The sequence below is a fragment of the Rhipicephalus sanguineus genome, chromosome 2 (genome assembly GCF_013339695.2).
Source record: "Rhipicephalus sanguineus isolate Rsan-2018 chromosome 2, BIME_Rsan_1.4, whole genome shotgun sequence".
Taxonomy (NCBI): Eukaryota; Metazoa; Arthropoda; class Arachnida; order Ixodida; family Ixodidae; genus Rhipicephalus; species Rhipicephalus sanguineus.
Genome location: NC_051177.1, coordinates 59918915 through 59938968, shown reverse-complemented (window position 1 = coordinate 59938968; position 20054 = coordinate 59918915). Strand labels below are relative to the sequence as shown.

At 42.5% G+C, this 20054-nt stretch overlaps 1 protein-coding gene across 3 annotated transcripts in view; it reads right to left on the bottom strand.

The window, feature by feature from the left end:
• Positions 1-20054, bottom strand: part of LOC119383067 (WD repeat-containing protein 48) — a 46371-nt gene that overhangs the window by 14095 nt on the left and 12222 nt on the right. For all 3 annotated transcript variants that reach the window (XM_037651058.2, XM_037651059.2, XM_037651060.2), the window contains exons 6-17: positions 17049-17239; positions 16123-16227; positions 14316-14435; positions 13459-13524; positions 12975-13062; positions 11212-11309; positions 10112-10219; positions 9741-9837; positions 8528-8608; positions 7610-7703; positions 6321-6435; positions 5729-5805 (exon numbers count right to left, since the gene is read on the bottom strand). In XM_037651058.2, the coding sequence (XP_037506986.1) occupies positions 5729-5805; positions 6321-6435; positions 7610-7703; positions 8528-8608; positions 9741-9837; positions 10112-10219; positions 11212-11309; positions 12975-13062; positions 13459-13524; positions 14316-14435; positions 16123-16227; positions 17049-17239 (1240 nt within the window). The remainder of the gene's footprint in view (positions 1-5728; positions 5806-6320; positions 6436-7609; positions 7704-8527; positions 8609-9740; positions 9838-10111; positions 10220-11211; positions 11310-12974; positions 13063-13458; positions 13525-14315; positions 14436-16122; positions 16228-17048; positions 17240-20054) is intronic.

Sequence of the window (20054 nt, the reverse complement as noted above, 5' to 3'; positions counted from 1 at the left end):
AGCATGGCTTCTAATTCACAGAACTACGCGGGACAAATGTTGTGTGTGCAATTATTGAGAGGGGGGAAAAAAATCCTAATTTCTAAAAGCAATGTTGAGGTGTCTTTATGATGTGAGTGCATTCACTGCGCGAGCAATACGATTTCTTCAAGAAGAAAGCTGTCACTAGAGTAGTCGTATTCTATATTTCACAGGGACATCTGCGCATATTCTCTGGTTTTAGCAGTGCTGCAAGTGCCTTCCGAGATAGAGCACAGTTACATTGGTGCTTCTGGGTACAAATTGTTTTGGCCCCTGAGAGGCAAGTGTTGGCACAATTTATAAAGAAATTTGGTGGATGCACCCAAGTTTTTTTTTGGCAATGTTTTCTAAAGAAACTGGGCCAAAGAGTGTGTAAGGGGACAAGGCAAGTGACAATGTCATGATTCATACCTCTTACAATGACACATTCAACTCTTTGAAATGACTGCTTGAAGTGCCCTTTCTCTCTAAGAAACGTTACTGAATGAAAGAGCCCTATTGGTGATACTGTGACATGAAGTTCACACGCATCATTTGAACACTTAGAACACTTAGAACTAGGTCTTTTTTACTTGCACTGCTATACCTTTGTTCTTTATCCCTCTTTGACAGGAACTGCTATGTGCTACCTTGTTGTGATCTATACAAGATCGTAGAATGAATGAAGGGATAAATAAATAAATACGGGCTGCCCAAACTACTTCCGACCTGGATGAAGACAAAGTGAGAATATAACTGCTACCTCACAAGCATTAAGCTCATACAAGAGTAGTAGAGAGGCATAGTTCTTTTGGACATAAAGCAACAAGAATATGGCGCAACATATGCATGCTGCTCACGTCCGCTGCTACAGTTGAGTTCTGAGTTCAGTGTTCACAGTGTTTATTCTAAATAGGAGCACTTCATATAAATAAATAAATTAATCAATTAAACCTCTTTGGTGGCTGGCAACTTTATAAGGTGCTTCTAGTTTTGGTGATAGGCTATAGGCTCCTGCCTGTGCATTTCTTCAGAGGTGTAAAATCACCTAAGTGTCAAAAGACACCGCTAAGGCACTGGGAACTTGTGTCATTTGTGCCACTTGTGTCATGTGATGAGTGCAACTAGGGTACATATCATAAGCCATGCAGATCAGTGGGTGCTCTTAAAATGTAGTGACAGGCATTGCCAAGCAGAAATGCATACATGGAGCATGCTGAACAGTCACAAATAGCATATTAAACACAATAGGAAGCTAACGAGTAAGCTTACATTAATGTTTTCACCATTACTATACTTAAGCTATGTCAAACCATGCATTATAAACTTGGTAAAACTGCTTTGCTTTTGAACCGGCTTTACCTCGTTCAGAAATGACTCAAGAGGCACACAGTGCACTGCGTAATAGACACGTTACATGTCATTAACATTTCATGTTTTAACTAAAGGTTACCTTTGTAATAAAGGACTTCGCGGAAGTGATTAATATCTGGATCGCTGTCAGAAGATTAGAATCAAATCATACCAGCAGTTTTGTCATAGATCGCAGCTAAAAAGTAGAATCGGTGTGAAATTAGTGCAGCCATTGTATAACATTAACGCTAGTGGTCTGGTCCTCCCTTTACCAAAGGGACACTCGAGACAAATATTAAGACAAGCTAAAGTGAGAGATTAGTGAAATGTTCAAACTGACACTCTAACCCAAAAACAGGGCTCACAAAACTGAAAAAAAAAAAAGACACACGATAGAACAGGTACGTTGCAGTGGAAGCATTGTGCTAGCTTATGATGTCTTGCTGTAAAGTAGCACAAAGTACATTAAAGCAATAATAATAATTTAGACATGACGAGAATTTAGCGTGGCCTATGCTGCTGGATTTTCATTCAGTTGCACTCCTAGGCATCATATTTTTCTAGCCACTCTGCCAGTGCTAGTGATGGGGGTGTGTGGCACCCTACGTGCCATTCCTTGACTCTCTAAGGGAGGCAGGGGCAAGCAGGGCCTCTTTTCAATCGCTGGCATGATTGACATAGACGTTCGCGTAACATCACTCACTTTCATTAGCGATATGTTGTTTCCAGAAGACCGTCAAGACTTTATTGCAGGTTACAAATAATTTCTGGGATTGGAATAAATGCTGAGGGGTGTCCGGGATGGTAATCTCTCACTCCAGCTAAACCTAACGTTTGTCTTTTGTGCCTCAATTTGGCTGTATCAAACATGAAAATGGCTCATGACAAAAGTGGCAGCTTTTTCAAACAGAGGTGATAGCAAGCAGGCAATTAAAATCAAAACATATGCTTCACCACATCACTGCTAAAGACTAGGTAAAAAATGAAAAGTTCAGTGAACACACTCCCTGGAACTGCTACGCTCTTCTAATGCTGAAGTCTTTTTCCAACCTTTTCTTACAAACCAGAACATCAACTGCTCTATTCATTCTCAGTCAGGAAAAACACCAATCCTAGCTGCTTGGGCTAATTTACGTGTCATGCATCCAAGAGCTACATTTGCATACAGTTGAACCTCGTTTTAATGAAAGAAAAATATACAATGAAATGATAAATGAGATCAACGAAACACAACTTTTGCAAGCCTTGTAGAAATACGTGCATTGATTTATAAACATGCATTACCAAACTTCCAACAAAACAGAAGGTCTCCATGCTTCAGGACTTTCAATTTTCATCTTTAATAAAATCACTTTTTATGTCGGCGTCTAGCTGTTTTAAAGGGCCCCTCACCACTCCTGAGTTCAAAGATGAGGGAGTGGTTTCTTTCTTGCCTTCACTACCCTTCCTACAGGCGATATCTCCTCCTCGCCACTTATTTTTTAAAAGCATGTGTACTATAATGCCAGCACTAAGTGTGGAGCCTATCAGGATTTCGCGCTTGCCGGCTACACGTTATCTCTGCTCGCGCAGTCAAAAACACGCAAAATGAAGTGAAATCGGTCGATCGCGCACGATAGTCATGCGAGACAAGGAAGAACGGGCAGATGGCTGCATGGCAAAGCAGTGTAGGAGACAATTCACAACTGATATTTCGCGTATATGGACCAATCGAAAGTATGTACCGTATTGATATCACATGAATCACTGTTCTTGCATCACGAAGTGCGCCAGAAAGACTACAAACGCCAGGAGAGAATAAAGCGCTCATTTTTTGCATTTTCAGAGGCTGGTGAGGGGCCCTGTAAGAGGCTATTTCATTGACATGAAAGCTTAGTGGTACTTTTGACTACTTCATTTGCAAGAATTTTTAATTGTGGTTTTTCATAAAACAGTGCATGTATTGCTTAGAAGAAATGTCACTGAACAAGGAGACATGTTTTCTACTCGTCAACACCCAAAGGCATTCAAGATTTGGCGGAGTTCTGCACGATTATGTCAACTCGATAGAGTACTGGCCAAGCAGCAACAGGAACTGCCTAACAGTGCCTACGCTTAACAGTGCCTACGCTGCCGCTCAACCGGAAGTCTATTTGTTCACAGGCCTCCAAAATGCTAATGTGGCACTGGTATAAATTAAGGTGCCTTACATGAAATTAACTGAGAGGTTGCAAAACTTTCGAGCATACTGGCACACTGTTTTTTTTTTTTCAGCACACCTTATCAATCTTGATTTGTGTTGCTTAAAGCAAATTTCTGAACGTTCATTCAGTTAAAAGAAGTTCGTTGTCAAGAGTAGTTACTGTCTGACGTAACAGAGCGGTTGCACTTCCTGTGCGCTGGGTATAGTCAGTTTCGGTATCAGCCTTAAAATTCAATGACGAATATCTCTCACTACGTGCAACTTTCACGATTTCTAAAAAATTGGTATGCCATAAATTGGCACGCACTACAGCTTTCTAATATAAACAACTGCCCTCAAGTCAATCATTAAAAAGCTAATGAACAAGTTTTTGTTAATAAGCCATGTCAATGTAATTTTATCTGCGGAAAAGTATTTCCACCTCGACATAGATCATGTGTGAAAATAAAAGAAGCCCGACTATAGTAGAATTTTTATTAAAAATTTGTATTGTCTAAAAAAAAACACCCTGTATGTGGTATCTCATCTCAGTGATCCCAAACACTTACCCACCATTGAGAAAAGTGCCGCTTTCTTCACGTCAGTGTTGTACATTAAGTCAGTGTAATTCAGTGTACCGTGTTGCGGCCATGGTGCCACAGCTCACCAAGTGATATCTATCCCCTTCTTGCTCATTGCCCACGCAACCTGAATGAGGCACCTGTGGCCATATGCCTGTTCTGTCCATATTCCAAAATAATAAATGTTTCCCTGCTGCAGTTAGCAAAAAGTAGGATGAATGAATTCTGCAGGTATGACAATGAAGAATGGACAGTGAATGTGCATGCATTATTGCCAAGTTGTGTCGGATACTCGACAATAAAGAAAATGCAACGAACGAGATGCAGTATACTTGCGCATCTTGTGTACCAATGACGGTGATGGTGCTGAACCCTGTAGGCCAGCTGGAGTGCTTCCTTGGTTCGCGTGACAGTGGTGGTGATGATAATAATGACGATGATGATGGTCATGACCGTGTGCATGTGCAAGTGCCTATAACATGGAGGGAATTTCAATTGCAGGTAGAGTCGTCGCAGAACTCTCGCCAACGTTCATTTGTGTGAACGCTAGCGAGTGTGAAAACAACAGATCGGCTGTGGATTCGGTGATTACTTCGGCTCTTCCTCTTCTGCTACAACTTGCGTCTTCGTTTTCGGCAATCCACACTACAAGTATCCGCTGAATGTTGAATAGTCAGAATGGTTTACCCATTGCGCATGGTGGCTGTGGCCGTCATATATGGGTACCACAGTGCAGTGTTCGCACTTGTTAAAAACGAGGTTCAACTGTATAACCTTCATTAAAAATGAATTAGCTCATTAATTTGATGGGGATAGGTGACCCTGCTGCCACTGGCTACTTGCCGAAAGCAAGAAAGTGCTTTTCTTTTCTACCACTCCAGCCTTAAGATACTACTACAGTCAAACCCGCTTATAACAAACAGCAGGATTCATGAATATCAGTCAAATGTATCTAGCATTTAAGTATATTTGTGTCTGTCTACAATAAATTCTTCTTGACGGCCAATAAAAATTTCCAAGTGACTGGTGAAGATAAAGGTACTCACAGTAGCAATATTGTTGCTGTCAAAAATTAGTACCACTTAATTTTTGTCACACTGCGTGCTGTTTCCACATGTGATTATAACTTATGATGTTGATAGCTGCTGCCATTTGTGAGCGGGTGGAACAGCTTGACAACAGATAGAATTATACTTTCTGTCGTTAGCTCCATTTTTGTGTCCTGGTCCCCTTGTGGTTCTCTAATTATGAATAAACCCTACTGCTAGGAAGCTACAACTGAATAAGTCGCCCGCCTACAATCTGCTCCCTACTCTGTACGGTGATTTTTTTTAGGTGTAGGTTATATGCTCGAATATACAGCACTTTATACTGACAATGCCCTCGAGTTCTGTAGGTTCAATGTAGAATTAGCTATACTCAAGTTCGTTATAACCCGGGTTTCACTGTACAACTCAAGCAGGCACGACAGCCACATCCCTGGTGTGCCGTGCACCATACGTTATCTTCATCTAAGCACTGTAGCTGTAGTATATCGCAATGTGACCACTGTAAAAAGCTATCAGAGGGTGTGTGTCTGCATACTCATTCTAACACAAAATCAGAAAAAAAAAATCAGGAACAAAGCACACACCTTCGAAGTGGTTTCACACCCGACGTAATGTGTGGAAGCAGCGAAAATGGGATCTTGGGAAACCGGGGCACGTTTTTCTGGAAATGGTCAACGTGTTAAAGTAAACATTCTGTAAAACAAATCGACAAGTGGTGGCCTGCATACTTTTGATTTCTCGCAACTATTTTTTCTTGCTTTTCATCTGTCTCTCTCTTTCAATAGCCCCATAACGATAACACGACTGCCCATATGCAAATGATAGGAGAACAATGTTAACAGCATAGGAGGGAACAACGTGGCCCACCTGAAGCATTAAATGCGTTCTGACGTATCTGTACTCGACAGCTTTTTTCATCAATTCGTATTGAAGTGATACGTCAAAAAATGAACAATGAAGACATGAACAGAAGAACAGTGCTTCAGCCACTGCAAATACTAAAGCATGCCACGTTGGGTACATTCCCTTATGAAGGGTACAGTTACAGGAAAAACACGTCAACTTTGATTAATGAAGTCCGAGTACCTACGAATGAGCGCAGTGGTGAGGAGCGGTATTCTTATGCTCTTCCACGTGCACAGATCAAGAAAGTGGAGAACATGTGGTGGGACTCACAGACACCACTACATCATGCACCCAGGATGGAATGGTCTCATTAATCAGCAGCTCCTCCGCATCACGTCCAGCATCACCCACCAGGAACCTGAGCAGTGTTCGGCCTCCGACCTCACTGCGAGAGAAAAATGCACTGGCACTAAAGGCCCACTGCCGCTAAATTTCTCTACGGCTAAGTTCATTATAAGCGAGCAGTAGACACCACAGAAGCAACCAACAAATCTCACGTCAGAGAGAGCTGGTGCATAACCTTTAAAGTAGCAAGGACATTTGTTTTGTATTTTCTTCCTCTTCTAGCTTGTAAGGTTTCCTCTTGGAGTAATAATGGCTTGTTTAAAGGGACACTAAAGGCGAATATTAAGTCAGCATGGAGTGTTGAAATAGCGTTCCAGAAACCTCGCAGTGCTTGCCTCGTGCCAAGGAAATGCCGAGTTTGAAGGGAAATGCCGTTTTAGTGGTCTGCGTACCATCAGCGCAATTAAAACCGCCCGCCTCCAAGAACGGCCTCCTGACGTAGCCACACCCGCACTTTACTCGCTTTACTGCCCGACGACTAGCGCTGCGACACAATGGAGCAAGGGGCTTTAGCGGAGCACAGTCCAGCGAAAACGAAACAGTGGTATCGTCAAGAAGTCCTTTTTTGCATGAATTGGGCTGAAATGTACTAGTAGTTACCTTTTATTCCGTCTTGTAATGCACTGAAATGCTCTATTCCATCATAGGCAATTTGAGTAACTGTGACTAATCGTACTGAGGCCTTTCCATGTCATCGGACTTGTGTTCCAGAATGTCCCACTGGTGGCGCAAATCGTGTTCTACATCTACCTTAATTTCTCACATACTAAAGCGCTGCTGTGTAAAATATTGATGTTTCAGACTTCAGACAAGCACTGACCCTTCACTCTGATATAAATTGTTATTTACCTTTCGTATCCCTTTAATGTTGTAGAAGGATAATTTGCTAATGAATATGAAATAATTCATTTCTTTACACAACATTATCAAGGCTTCGTTAGGCGACAAGAAAACATGCCCCTCGTTCCATTCCCCTTCTTTCGTTGTTCCTTAGTGTACCTTTAAAACTGTCCTGGGCATCAAACAATGATTAGAGGGATGTGGAAAAGTGTTTTCTTTTAGTCACTTAGCATTTGTTACACCATAAAAAGGCAATGTGCTGAACAAGCACTCAGGTTCTGAAGAGCCCTACCAAAGTAAAAATAAATACATTTATTAAGCTCACAAGCTGTAAGACAAACCTGCTGTTGGCTTGACTTTTTGAAAGCACTGACCTGAAAGTCACTGGCGTGTGATCTGGCATGCTGAAGTACAGGTTGCCAGGCTTCTGCCTGTCACCACCATTCATGGTGGGAGCAACAACTGTGCCTGCACAATGACAGAAAATCAATTGCTGTGCAACCTTATATATAGGACACCTTGGGAAAACAAGGCTATCAATGTACAGTACGGTCCACTGTTAAAGGGAACACTCGCATGAGCACCCTTCATATTGCTGGCCCCCTAACGGCAAGTGGATGGGGAAACTTCGTTCGTGCATGGCACTGTTCTGTGAAAAGGAGTCCCAACTGTCAACGGCCACTATGCTTTTGCAAGAGAGCGAAGTCTGAACATGCCCTGCATGCAAGTGTTCCCTTTAACAGTGGAGCCATCTGTACATGGTATAAACATGCATGTGGAAGTTCACTGAACACACATTTCTGTCATTCCGCATCACCCTGTTCTCCATCAAAACGTGCAACCACTCCATTATGAATGTAAAAACTCATTGTGTTCTCCACATTCAGCAAATCTCAAGCCACCGTAATACAGTACACCTACAAAACAGAGATGGTAGTTGATATAATGTCAAGTTTGCCAACCAAGTGCCAAAGCTGCAGCAGAGCTACCTGATTAAAGTAATTGCTCTCGTATGGAAGACAGTTGAGCAAATGTGGAATTCAGTGACTCAAACCTACGCTTTTTGACTAGACTAGCACATGAGCATGTAACGCTCTGTAATCCGAGAGTGCAGTGCTACACATGCTGCTGTTGTAGGTGGTAGCAAATGAATGAAAGTTCTGCAATTCAATTCTGGCCTGAGTGTATGTAGATGGCTGTAGTCACGATTCCCTTCATCGATGTTGTCTGAGTGGTGTTTCCAGCACTATCACAGTGTGCACACAAGGCCAAGCTCACAGAAGAAGACATACCGTTCTCAGGTCGATCTGGAGGAAGGTAAGATGGTGGCCAGTGCTCGAGTAAAGCCTGAAGTACAAGGGCTCCAAGGTTGACTGGTGCCATGCGCAAATGTTTGGAGAAGGAGAAAAAGCAGAATGTAAGAAAAATGAAGGTCATCTACTGGCTACAAATGCTCATAAGCACTAAAGCTTGGAGGAATTTGTAAGAATCGCCAAGGACATCACAAGGTATATACAGTAAAAGCTCGTTAATTCGATACCCGCTAATTCGGAAATTCGGATAATTCGGACGGCTCTATTGGTCCTGGCCAAAGTGCATGTTAATCTATGGGACCAAACCTTCGTTAATTCGTCAGAATTGGGCTTCGCACCGCTTAATTCTGACGAATGCTGACGGCTGCCGCTACACAAAAGTGTGGTAAAGCAGCGCTGCACTACTGGAGCGAAACCGAAACCTGAGTGACCTCGCCAGCGTCACCGAACGTCGGCGTCTTCTTTCTTCGCTCCACAGCTCCACTGCGCCTCCGACGCCATTTTCCCTTGTGTTGTGTCGGCACCGTCGCTTCTTGCGGAGTTCTCTTTTTTTTGCCCGTTGTGACCGTGTTTACATGTGAGGCCCGAGCATGCGGCAGTAGCTGACGATGGCATCGACGATGTGTCAGCCGAGTCCACCGACGATGACTGCCCGACCTTCGATGCTGTCCTTCCCATAGATATGACCCTCTAGGACTACATCGTGATTCATGATTGTGTCGCCACGACTGGTCTCCTGCCCGATCAAGAAATTAATGATGTTGCGACCTCATCGCACCTCACGGGAAGTCTCGGAGGCGCTTTTGATATTAGAGGACGTTTGCCTGAGCACTTCCGACAGTTTGCATGCTGTTGGCCATTTGGAAGAGTTAAGAAAAATTGTAATGTAAGCCGGAATCTGTGCGAAAACGCAGACGACCATTACAAAATACTTCAGCAAATAAAGGTATGCTTCTCCAACTTGATTTTAATGTTGTTTTTCCTGTTCATTCGTTAATTCGGCATTCGGTTAATTCGGACATTTTTTCCGGTCCCGTGAAATCCGAATTAACGAGCTTTTACTGTATATTAAAAAAACACTAGCAGAGTTTTGATCAGCCATGAAATCTTACAGGAGAGGAATTAGTAAGACATAGCAACTGACGCCGTCACACTCTTTTGGAAGCCAATGCAGGGCTTATTTAACACTCACTTTTGGGATCAGGACCTTCAGGAGGGCCCAAGCCAGCTTCCTTGGTGGAAACCCAGGCTGTAAAGCAGTCTGGGTCGTCCAGGTGAAGGCACAACATCTGGTGAGGAGAAAAAGAAAACAGCAGTGCTGTGTGAAGTCCGAGTAAAACAAGAATGACAGTTGTGGCATTTTGTTGGACCCCTACGTGTAGTACCTGTGTACTGTATATTGACCTTGTAAATGCCTCATGATTAATCGCTCCCCAAGTCCGAAAGAATGTGCCTATTTTTAGTAGCTTTATCTTTTCTGTTCACGAGCCATAGCACATGCTATGACATGGATATACAGGTGGAAAAGAATTGGGCATATGTGGAGCAACACAGTGTACTCACGCCCATCTTGAGGTCAACTGAAAACCAGTTGGGAACGAAGACCATCTTGAACCGCTTCTTCACTTCCGCCTCAAAGTCAGCCGCACCAAGGTCTTCTACTTTACAGGCCTGTTGAGAGCAGCAATAACGTAAAGTGAATTTAATTTGTAATAAAGCACTGTGGCAATTCAATTACATGAGCCGCTGCAAGCATTATTGTCCACATGATTGACACAGAATGCATTTATTTCATCAGTGCTTTAATCTGGTAAGAGTCCATTTAATGATCAGAATGATGTTGAGAAACACAATATGAACTCGTACACTTCAGTGAAACGTCATAAAAACACCAACCAGGTCATAAACTTTGATTTTGCTGCTATTGCCATGACGGAAAAGTGAATCTCCCTTGTCTGCTTTCCTAGCCAATTTATACACTAGATATATATATATGTGCTATATACGTTTTTCTCGATTGTTGAAATGATGAGCAGGTCAGACAGAAATCTTGCTGAAATATTAAAACTGCACCCTATGCCAAATAATGCCCATTGGACCATGATATAAGAGACCAATAGCAAGCCTAAAGCATTGCTTAAACAAGTTTCTCAGTTTATTTTTGACAGTTTAAAACCTTGGCCTCACGGACACTGGACTACAATGTTTCTTAAAAAATTGTGCTCCATGGGCTTCAGTTCTGTGTTCCCTGCCGTGCATGAAGCTCGGCAGGCAAAATCCAATGATTTGCCCCTTACAGCCAAAACCTGTCTTTTACAGCTATGCATATAAAACACAAAACAAGAGAGAGTGCTAGTTCTGAAGTTGACGTGCAATACTTTTACCCTTTACAGTTGAACTTGATACCAGCAGCCTTGTTCAGAACACTATACCAACTGCACAAAGACAATGACATCTACCTGCCCATAATTTAAACATAGAATGCAATAACATTAAAAGATCTTTTCAAGTCAAAACAGGTTGCTTCATTCAAATGTGTTTCTTTATAGAGGGTCTGTGATGGCTAAAGGCTTGGGAACCACTGGTGCAAGCACAGCAGGAAAACTGACTTTCTGTAACTCCTGTCAGATTCTTAACAAGCAGGAAGCTCATGCAGAACTTACATGGAGGACATCCCACACAGCAACATTGCCAGCTGTGTCCTTGGTGATAATGTAGCGTTTGTCGTTGAGGACTGCATAATGCCTGATGCTGGGATTACCTGCGTGGGAGTGTGAGCATGTATGCAATCAGTGGCTGGAAGGTATTTGCTACCACACATGCAAGCTTTGTTTGATCTTGTCCATTTGTGCAAACAAAAATAGAGAACATAAAAAGAAAAGAAATAACACACTGCACTGTCACAGTTGTCACGTTTCAAAAGCGTATCATGTTTCCAGGCAAACTTCCAGGTATGCCCAAGGTATGTGCAACAGAAATAGAGAATCCTCTTCTTCAACATGACTGTCATGCTGACGAGCATATAATCTGGTAATCAATGATGAACATGTTAAGTGAGCTTCCCTAATTATTTTTTCAACAATAAACTTCCGGACAGACATTATGATCGCAGAATGCAAGAACAGCCATTGCTGTGTGCTAGCATTTATTCACAGATGAGAGTAAATGCTTGGAATGCAAACAGAATTTAGTATACCATGTTGAGATGGGCTATAATTCGTCTGAGCTTGCACACACGGTGGCACTGTATCCAAGCCTACCAAACAGGGATTTTCTTTATGGAAAATCCTAGGTGGATTTGTGGGTATACGAATTCCATTCTTTCCACCCAGAACATAAGAGGTTTTGCCATCATTCAATTAACTCTTTGTGCGACAGTGGGACACATACATCCCACTTTTCTGTCTGCAGGAAACATTTTCTCCCACATCACCCATTGAAATTAGCGCAATGCTAAGTCACTCATATCTTACCTAAGTCTTCAAAATCTACAGCAAAATTCTTTTAACACACTTTCAAAGGGCAGAAGTAGTGTTACAATGGTGCTAAATTTCGAAAAAAGTTTTATGATAGCTTCTGAATTTTCCTCTTCTCCAAATAGAAAGAACCTACCAACCTAAATGCTGGATAATTTTCTCTTTTTCTGGTTTTTCAGAGAGGCAATTTTAGCTTCCAGTCATCACGTTTTTGTAAATTTGCACATTAACTTGACCGATAAATGCATTGAAGTACAATCCCCTGAGAAATTGCCACGCTCATCCCTCAGCGTAATTGCCGACATTGGTGCGTGGCAGTATTTTTCTTGATATCATATACCTCTTGAAAAGTAGGCACATATTCAGGGACAACAGCCACATTCGAAAATTTTGACAGTCAAAGCAAGGACAGACAAATGGACAAAAAAACGGTTGGTGCATGCATGCAGTGAAGTAAGCTTTACAGGAACAGACCACGGTGCTATGAAGGCTCACAAGAGGCGCAGGTGCAGGTGGTGCTCTACTGCTGGAAATGAGGTCCACACAACTTTCCTCAGCACAACTTGAGAAGTGATACGCTGTGCCATTTGCTTCGGCTGTTTCATCCCAAATACCCGTTGATGCAATCTCGAGATGGTGCCTTCATGAGACAGCGGGACAGTGTTTTCCCACTTTTTGAAAGCACTTTCATGAGTCAGTGGGACATATATGTCCCACTTTTTTTTCTTCAGTAAACTACTGGCTTGATTTTGATGAAATTTGTTTTATACTATTTCTTTGTAGTTTATATCAGACACCACAGCCGGTTTTTATACCATCGAGTCAAAAATATAGGCAAACCTACAAATGGTTAACTAGCTACTTATAAATCACAGATTCTTATCACCCTACTGCACAGCTGTATAGTGTCCTTAATTCGTGGCCAGAGCTACAAGACATTGTGCTCTTGCCTTTAATGCTGGCCTGTGGCTTCTGGCTGAGAGGAACCAGTATGTCAGTGTCGTAGTCGTCCAGCTGTGAGCACCGGTTGTTCACAGGCTGCATTTAATGCCCAAAATAGTGTTAGGAAATAAGAAATACGCAAGTGAACAAAGAGCACAAGATTAGTTCTGGTATACAAATAACTTTTCTTCAATGTTATTTTACATTAAAATATGACATTATTAAAATTAAGCAACAATACAATTATGAAGCATGTCACAATGGGGGGTGCCGAATTAATTTTTTACCATCTGTGCTTCCTTAGTGTGCACCAAAGTCTGAATACATGGACTTATGCTTCATTCACATTGAAATGTGGCCACCGTGAGTGGGAACCGAACCAGTGTCCTCATGCTCAGCAGCAAAATGCCATCTTGACTAGTAGAAAATGGCGGTAGCAAGACATGTATGAGCAAACATGGATGGGTTTAGCACAAAAGAGAGTGTACTTGCCCAATTTTTGATGGTAGAGTCAGTAGTGGCAACCCATAAGGATGAAGTATCATTGCAGAGGGTCATCTGTTTGTTGAATGAATCAGCAAAGAATATAATATTAATATCTGGGGTTTAACGTCCCAAAACCACGATATGATTATGAGAGACGCCGTAGTGGAGGGCTTCGGAAATTTCGACCACCTGGGGTTCTTCAACGTGCACCTAAATCTAAGTACACGGGCCTCAGACATTTTCGCCTCCATCAAAAATGCAGCCGCCGCGGCCGGGATTCGATCCCGCGACCTTCGAGTCAGCAGTCGAGCGCCATAGCCACTAGACCACCGTGGCGGGGCAATCAGCAATGAATAGTCTACTACAAAACTGTTTTACCAATAAGAACAAAGAACAAAGTTTCACACAAACCAGGCAAATGTGGCTCAAGAAAACAAATCCTCTAAACAGAAGCAAGGGGCGATAACAGCCACAGTTATTTTTATAACTGTGGTTCATAAAAAATAACACGGTTAGTTTGTACAGAACATCACGGCGTAACGCAGTGCCAAACGTGTCTGCATAACAGTCAAACCTCGTCATGATGAAATGATTAACGCAACGAAGTAATTGTAATTACCCTTGAAATTCTCACAGAAACATATCTGCTTCAAATTTTCTATAAACAAAGCAGAACTTAGAAGACTTAATAATACCTGTCTCCATAATCTGCTAAAGTATAGCTCAGAGTTCTATTTAACATCATCCTGAACTGTTAGGGATACACATTTAGGAAATAACTGGGACAAACAGGTACTATTTCGTAGCACAATTTTTACGTTGCATATCTTGAATTTTCTATAGGTTGCCAATTCACTGCTTACTTTGAGAACTGGTGCGGTCTCCTCGCAGACAAGTGCACGATTGTCGGGGTTCCTCAAGTCAGTCATAAATATCTTTCGATCTCGACCACCGGAAAACACAGTCGTGAAGCTTTCATTCACCTGTCAAAGGAGGTACAGCAACCGTGTCAAGATATCCAGAATATTTGCAAAAAAAAAAGTTTTAAAAACCAGCCTGAAGAAACTCTTCTGTAGGCAAACGAAATGTCAAGAATGTAAATCATGCTTAACATAGTGCCACAGAAAACATTACATAAAAGAATTACTGAAAGGCAATTTAAATTGAAGATAAAAATCATAACTTGTTAAAGCTTGTTCACACATGCGACTAGAACTGGTCGCGCAACCAAGTCAGTCGCAAAGTGACCGGTCGCAAACGGTCACAAGGCAGTCACAAATGGCCACTTTGGTTGCAAAGCGACTGTCTTGACTCAGTCGCTCGCTGCTCGATTTTTCAGACACACGACTGCAGTCACAAACCTATGAATCAATCACATACGCAGGAGCTGGACGTCCCAATTTTTTTACCAGGTCATGACAATGCAAGCTGTATGCGAGCACACGTGAATTCTGTGTGGCGATGTGTATAAGTCGCACGCAGGTGTGAACTGAACATCAATCGCCTTCAGTTGCTTTCTGGTCGCCAGTCGCAAATGGTCGCGCGACCGGTGCAAGTCGCGGGTGTGAATGAGCCTTTAGTCAGACATGACCTTGTCCCGGCCGACACAACTTGTTAAAGGGGTACTGACACAAAATTTCGCGGCCGCGATAGCCTTCTGGATCGATTTCCGTGTATGTGCGTGTACCATCAGCGAAATATCGACAGCGAATAAAGCTTGGAAGGTATTTTATATGAATATTGAAGTTCGCGTGCGCGATCCAGCATTATAGGGCGCACCTATTGCATTGACACCCTCGGAGGTGACCCGAGGTGACCCCCCTACTTCCCCTACGTAACCGTTGTAGCCGGTACAACAAGTTGTGATGACGTCGTAGCCGCCATTTTTGTTTTGACGCGCTCGCCGCTGCGCTGTTGGTGTCTCAAGGAAATCGTCGCCAACAGACGACGATGAGGAGGACGACGACAACGAGGACGATGATGGCGACGTCATCGCGCAGCACGTGCGGCAAGCGTGCGAATGCGAGGAGACGACGTGAACAGCGCGGAAGTGCGCCACACTTCTGTGTGCTGACGTGATCGAGTGCTGCAGCCGCTAGGTGGTGATAGTTGCACCCGGAGGCTTGTCGTTTTTGAAACCGAAACTGACATTGGTCGGTAATGAGGAGCCTGTAATTAATTATCTGTCGCGCGCTGCAGCAAACGATGTGCCGTGTTATGACTAGCAGGCCCCCAGCAATACATTGCAGCAAAAAAACGCGAGGCCAAAATTTTTGTGTCAGTACCCCTTTAATGCACATGATAAGTTACACTACAAGCAGGCTTATTTCAGCTTTCACTTTATGCTAAAACCTATAGTTGACATGAAACTGCCGAAAAGCAAAGCTGCACTGCTCAGCACATACAATTATAGCATAGGCTGCGGCTTCATATTTTTCTTCTTTTGCTTCTTGGTTGTTGAATTACAAGTGCTGTTCTCATTTAAAAGGTTTTGAGCAAACTAACAATCCAAAGAATACGAGCCGTCCAGTATATTTGGAAAAGGTAATCATATCTAGAACTGTCAAAACTGACCGGACATTAACATTATGACGGCAGCAGCAGCCACGCTTCGCTAACAAGAGCCAACTAAATGCCACTAAACATCACAAACATTGGCAAATAACTCACTTGCAGCGCCCAAACGCCTTCGTCGTGAACTCGTATCGTGGCTACGCACCGCTGCTGCCCCAGCGACCACAGCCGAATTGTCCCATCTGAGCTACCAGACAGGCACTGCAAAGAGTTTGGGTTCGGTATAGGTGGTGTGCATGCATGAACGCACGCGCACGCGTGCACACACACACAGATGCTGACACACAATATCCCAAATCACAAAACATAAGAGAGAAACAAGACATTATGCTGTTCAATGACTTCGTCAAGAAATAACACATCTTGAATTTGGCATTAAAAATTACATAAGCTTGCACAGAAGATGTGTCTAGTAGCAGGTCTCGAAGAGTAAATGTGAAGTTAAAATTCAGCTAAGCCAGTAGGAACTTCTTTAGACTAGAGGCCCTCAAGCTTGGGATGTCCATAACACAAGTTATCTTAATACAGCTACGCAACCGTGGCTGCAAGTGTGGAGGTTGCAAGGTTATGTTCACATTGTGCACTTTCAGCTCTGTTACAGGTGAAGAACAAATGGAATGCAGTACAATGTTTGGTACACTAGCATGCCTCTTCCTTTTCAAGGAACACTAAAGAAAATAAATCTAGCATTAGCAGATCTTGTCCTGCAAATAATGGCTCATTTATCCAGAAGTGGCTACAAGCTCAAAGGGAAAGGTCACACTGCCCAATGTTATGCAAACTTGAGTTGATCAAGTTTGATGTTATTAAGAGCAGCAGTTTGAAGTAACCACTCTTGATAACCACAGTGAGATTAGCATTACATACTACAAAATAACTATAGGTATGCAGCCAATAAACAGATAGACAAATAAATAAATAAGAAAATAAATACGGAGATAAATAATGTCTTGATACATCTTAACGATGATCACGCTAAGATTGCAAAAAAAAAAAAAATCCAGGAAACTGGTTTCAAATACCTGTGTGCCCTCCCGATTGAGAACAAGTGCTTTGACATTGTCTGTATGACCCTTGAGTTTCGGCATCTTCTGGCATGTCCTGGGGTCCCAAACACGGATCACTTTCTCAGTGGATCCCGAAACAATCACCGTGCCCGGTGGGTTCATCGCCAGGCTGTAGATGCTGTCCTTGTTGTCTGTCAGTGAAGATGCTGCAACAACCAAGCAAAAGACGTGACAGAGGAAAAAAGGAAATTAAATCAGATAGGAAGTGACACAACAGAACGAGAGACGTCAGAGCAATGAGACACAAGTGACAAGCACAAGTGACCAGGGGCGTAGCCAGGGTGGGGGGGTTGGGGGGGTACAACCCCCCTCTCGAAAATTTATTTTGCTTGCGTATAATATACACGCATACATACAAATGCACGCATGAAGATACATAAAGTATGGTTGAACCCCGGCCCCCACCCCTAAAAAAAATTTTTGGCTACGTCCCTGCAAGTGACAAAGGGTCATGTTCTCAGACAAACACATTTATTTTAATGTTGCATGGACCTTAAACTTAACACAGGGTTCACTGTCACATTGAGTGTTTCATTGAGGAAAAGCTGAAGTTTTCCAAAGCCTACAGATAATGAATATGCCCCAACATAACATGGTAGCTTAGCAGATAGAATGCTGCGCTGCTAAGCTCTAGGATGCAGGTTTGATCCCCAACAACAGCAAGCACATTTCGATGGGGGTAAAAAGCAAAACTTAGATTTAGGTGCATGTTAAAGAACTCCAGGTGATCAACTATAGTCCGGAGTTTCCAACTATAACCCCTTTATCACATCATGGTTTTCACACGTAGAATCCAAGAATTTTACACTATGCCCCAAGATCTGACCAAGTTACTTCGAATAAGGGTCAATTCTGCATAATGATGCGTTACAGTTGCATTTGTACAGGATCAAAATGTGAAACTAGACATCCAATTACAAACATTCAATTCAGAGATTCACCACATTTCATCTCATATTTTGAAATTAAATTTTAAATCTTTGCATGGCAAAACCACAATAAAGTATAAGGCATAATGTCGTGGGGGCCATTAGTTTATTTTGACCACGCAGGATTCTTTAATGTCCACCTAAATCTAGCTGCATGAGCATTCCTGTATTTCACCTGCACTGAAGTGTGAACTTCACAGCCGGGATTGAGCTGGCAGTCTACTGCCGAGCGGCACAATGCAACATGTCACAGGTTCGTTTCGTTTTCCCACTTTATTATCTGTCTTCAGAGCGTCATGAACATGACCCAATAGTGTCACTTGATTATGTGTTGTGTCTTATAATGATAGACAGCTGAAAAACACACACTGAGGTTGTAGCAAAGATTTCAGTCCCATGCAAGAGAAAGATACTTCAAAGAAGTACAGACACTGTAGTGACATGCCTCCTGAACACAACTCTGCAGAAAAAAAAAAAATACATATATTTTTTTCTGATCAGCTGTAATTGAGCTGTGCTCTGCAGTACAGAACACTACTCCACTACCACTGCGTTTATCATTCATACACAGGCACTTGCACAATCTTTCGATATTGCACATCAGCTTTTCTTTTAAAAATTTTCAACCTGAACATGTCTTCACACGTGTAAAAAATCTCTCAGAGTCATTTCTTAATGAAAGTTGTGCAGAGATGCAATGCACAAAGATAGCTGTGACTGTTCAGGAAAAAAAAAAGAGAAAGAAAGCAAAGGACGTCACAGGCAAGCAGCAAACGTCACACATAACTTGAAGATTACAGCAGCATTTAACTGCCTAACTTAGGGATGCAGTAACAGAAAGCCGAAAAGTGAAGTCCTCGATGGTTCTCACCCAAAGTGAGGCAGTGTAGTCAGCGTAGTGGGGGAGGGGGGCCAGTATCCAAGGCAAGGCAGGGAAAGAGAGATACCACAATGATATGAAATAAAGAAAACTGTGCAATCCAAGATAAGAAAATAATGAGGGGGGAAGTGATAAGGACAGGGAACAAGACCCAATTGAAGAAAAGCAAACCGCCTCAGGGACCAGACGTGGACCAGACAGTCCCTGAAGCTGAATGAGATGCAGCATTGGGTGTTTCAATGTCAGCACGATTGGACCTTGATGAGCTACTCGGCAAATATGACTACCACACCACAAGCAGCAAATTTCAGCATTGGAGTTCCCAGTGCAGCAGAACTATACAAGGGCATCACAGCAGCAAGACGGAGACCTAGACATAATGCAAGCAATGACTAGAATGATAAAAGCAGATATTCAAGCTACACAAGAACCCCAACGAAACAAACGACGAAGTAGGTTCATGTCGAAGATTAAGCATGGTGCAAAGCTGTAAGAAAGAAGATAACGTGTGCTGACATTTACTGCTGTCACTAACGTGAAAACAGTAGGCTTAGCTCGGAGATTATTGGGTATGCAAGGTACTTGAGAACATAATGATTATATTGTACAAGCCAACAATGCTTCAGACGAAGCTATATACATCTTTTTGCCATATTTCGTATCCCATTTCACTACAGCTTCTTTTTTAAAGGAGTCAAGAACCACTTTGCCAAGTAATCATCGAATGACCCCTAGTATCGGAGTTTGTTAATGCGATAGCTTTAAAGAGCTCGTTACGCAGAAATTTCGGTGTCGGTGTCGAGGTCGGCGTTTTTGGTTGTGAGCAAAAAATCTGCATTGTCCGTAAGCGAAAATTTAAGGTAGATGCAAATAAAGAAATAATAAAAAATCTTCGGTACGAGTGGGACTGGGGATTCGAACTTGCAACCCCTTGCTCCGTGGAGCAATGTGTTTAGCCGCTTGGCCATCAAACATACATCCTCCTAGCATACTAACACTGAAAAAAAAAACGGCAGGAAGTGGAAGATGGAAGCTTACGATGAACACTCACCCCCTGTTTACGGTTTTTTTCATACTAACACTGAGCTATTTATATACAACATTTAGCATTGGTGGTATGCACATCTTGAAGGTTCTTCAGCGGCTTGACTA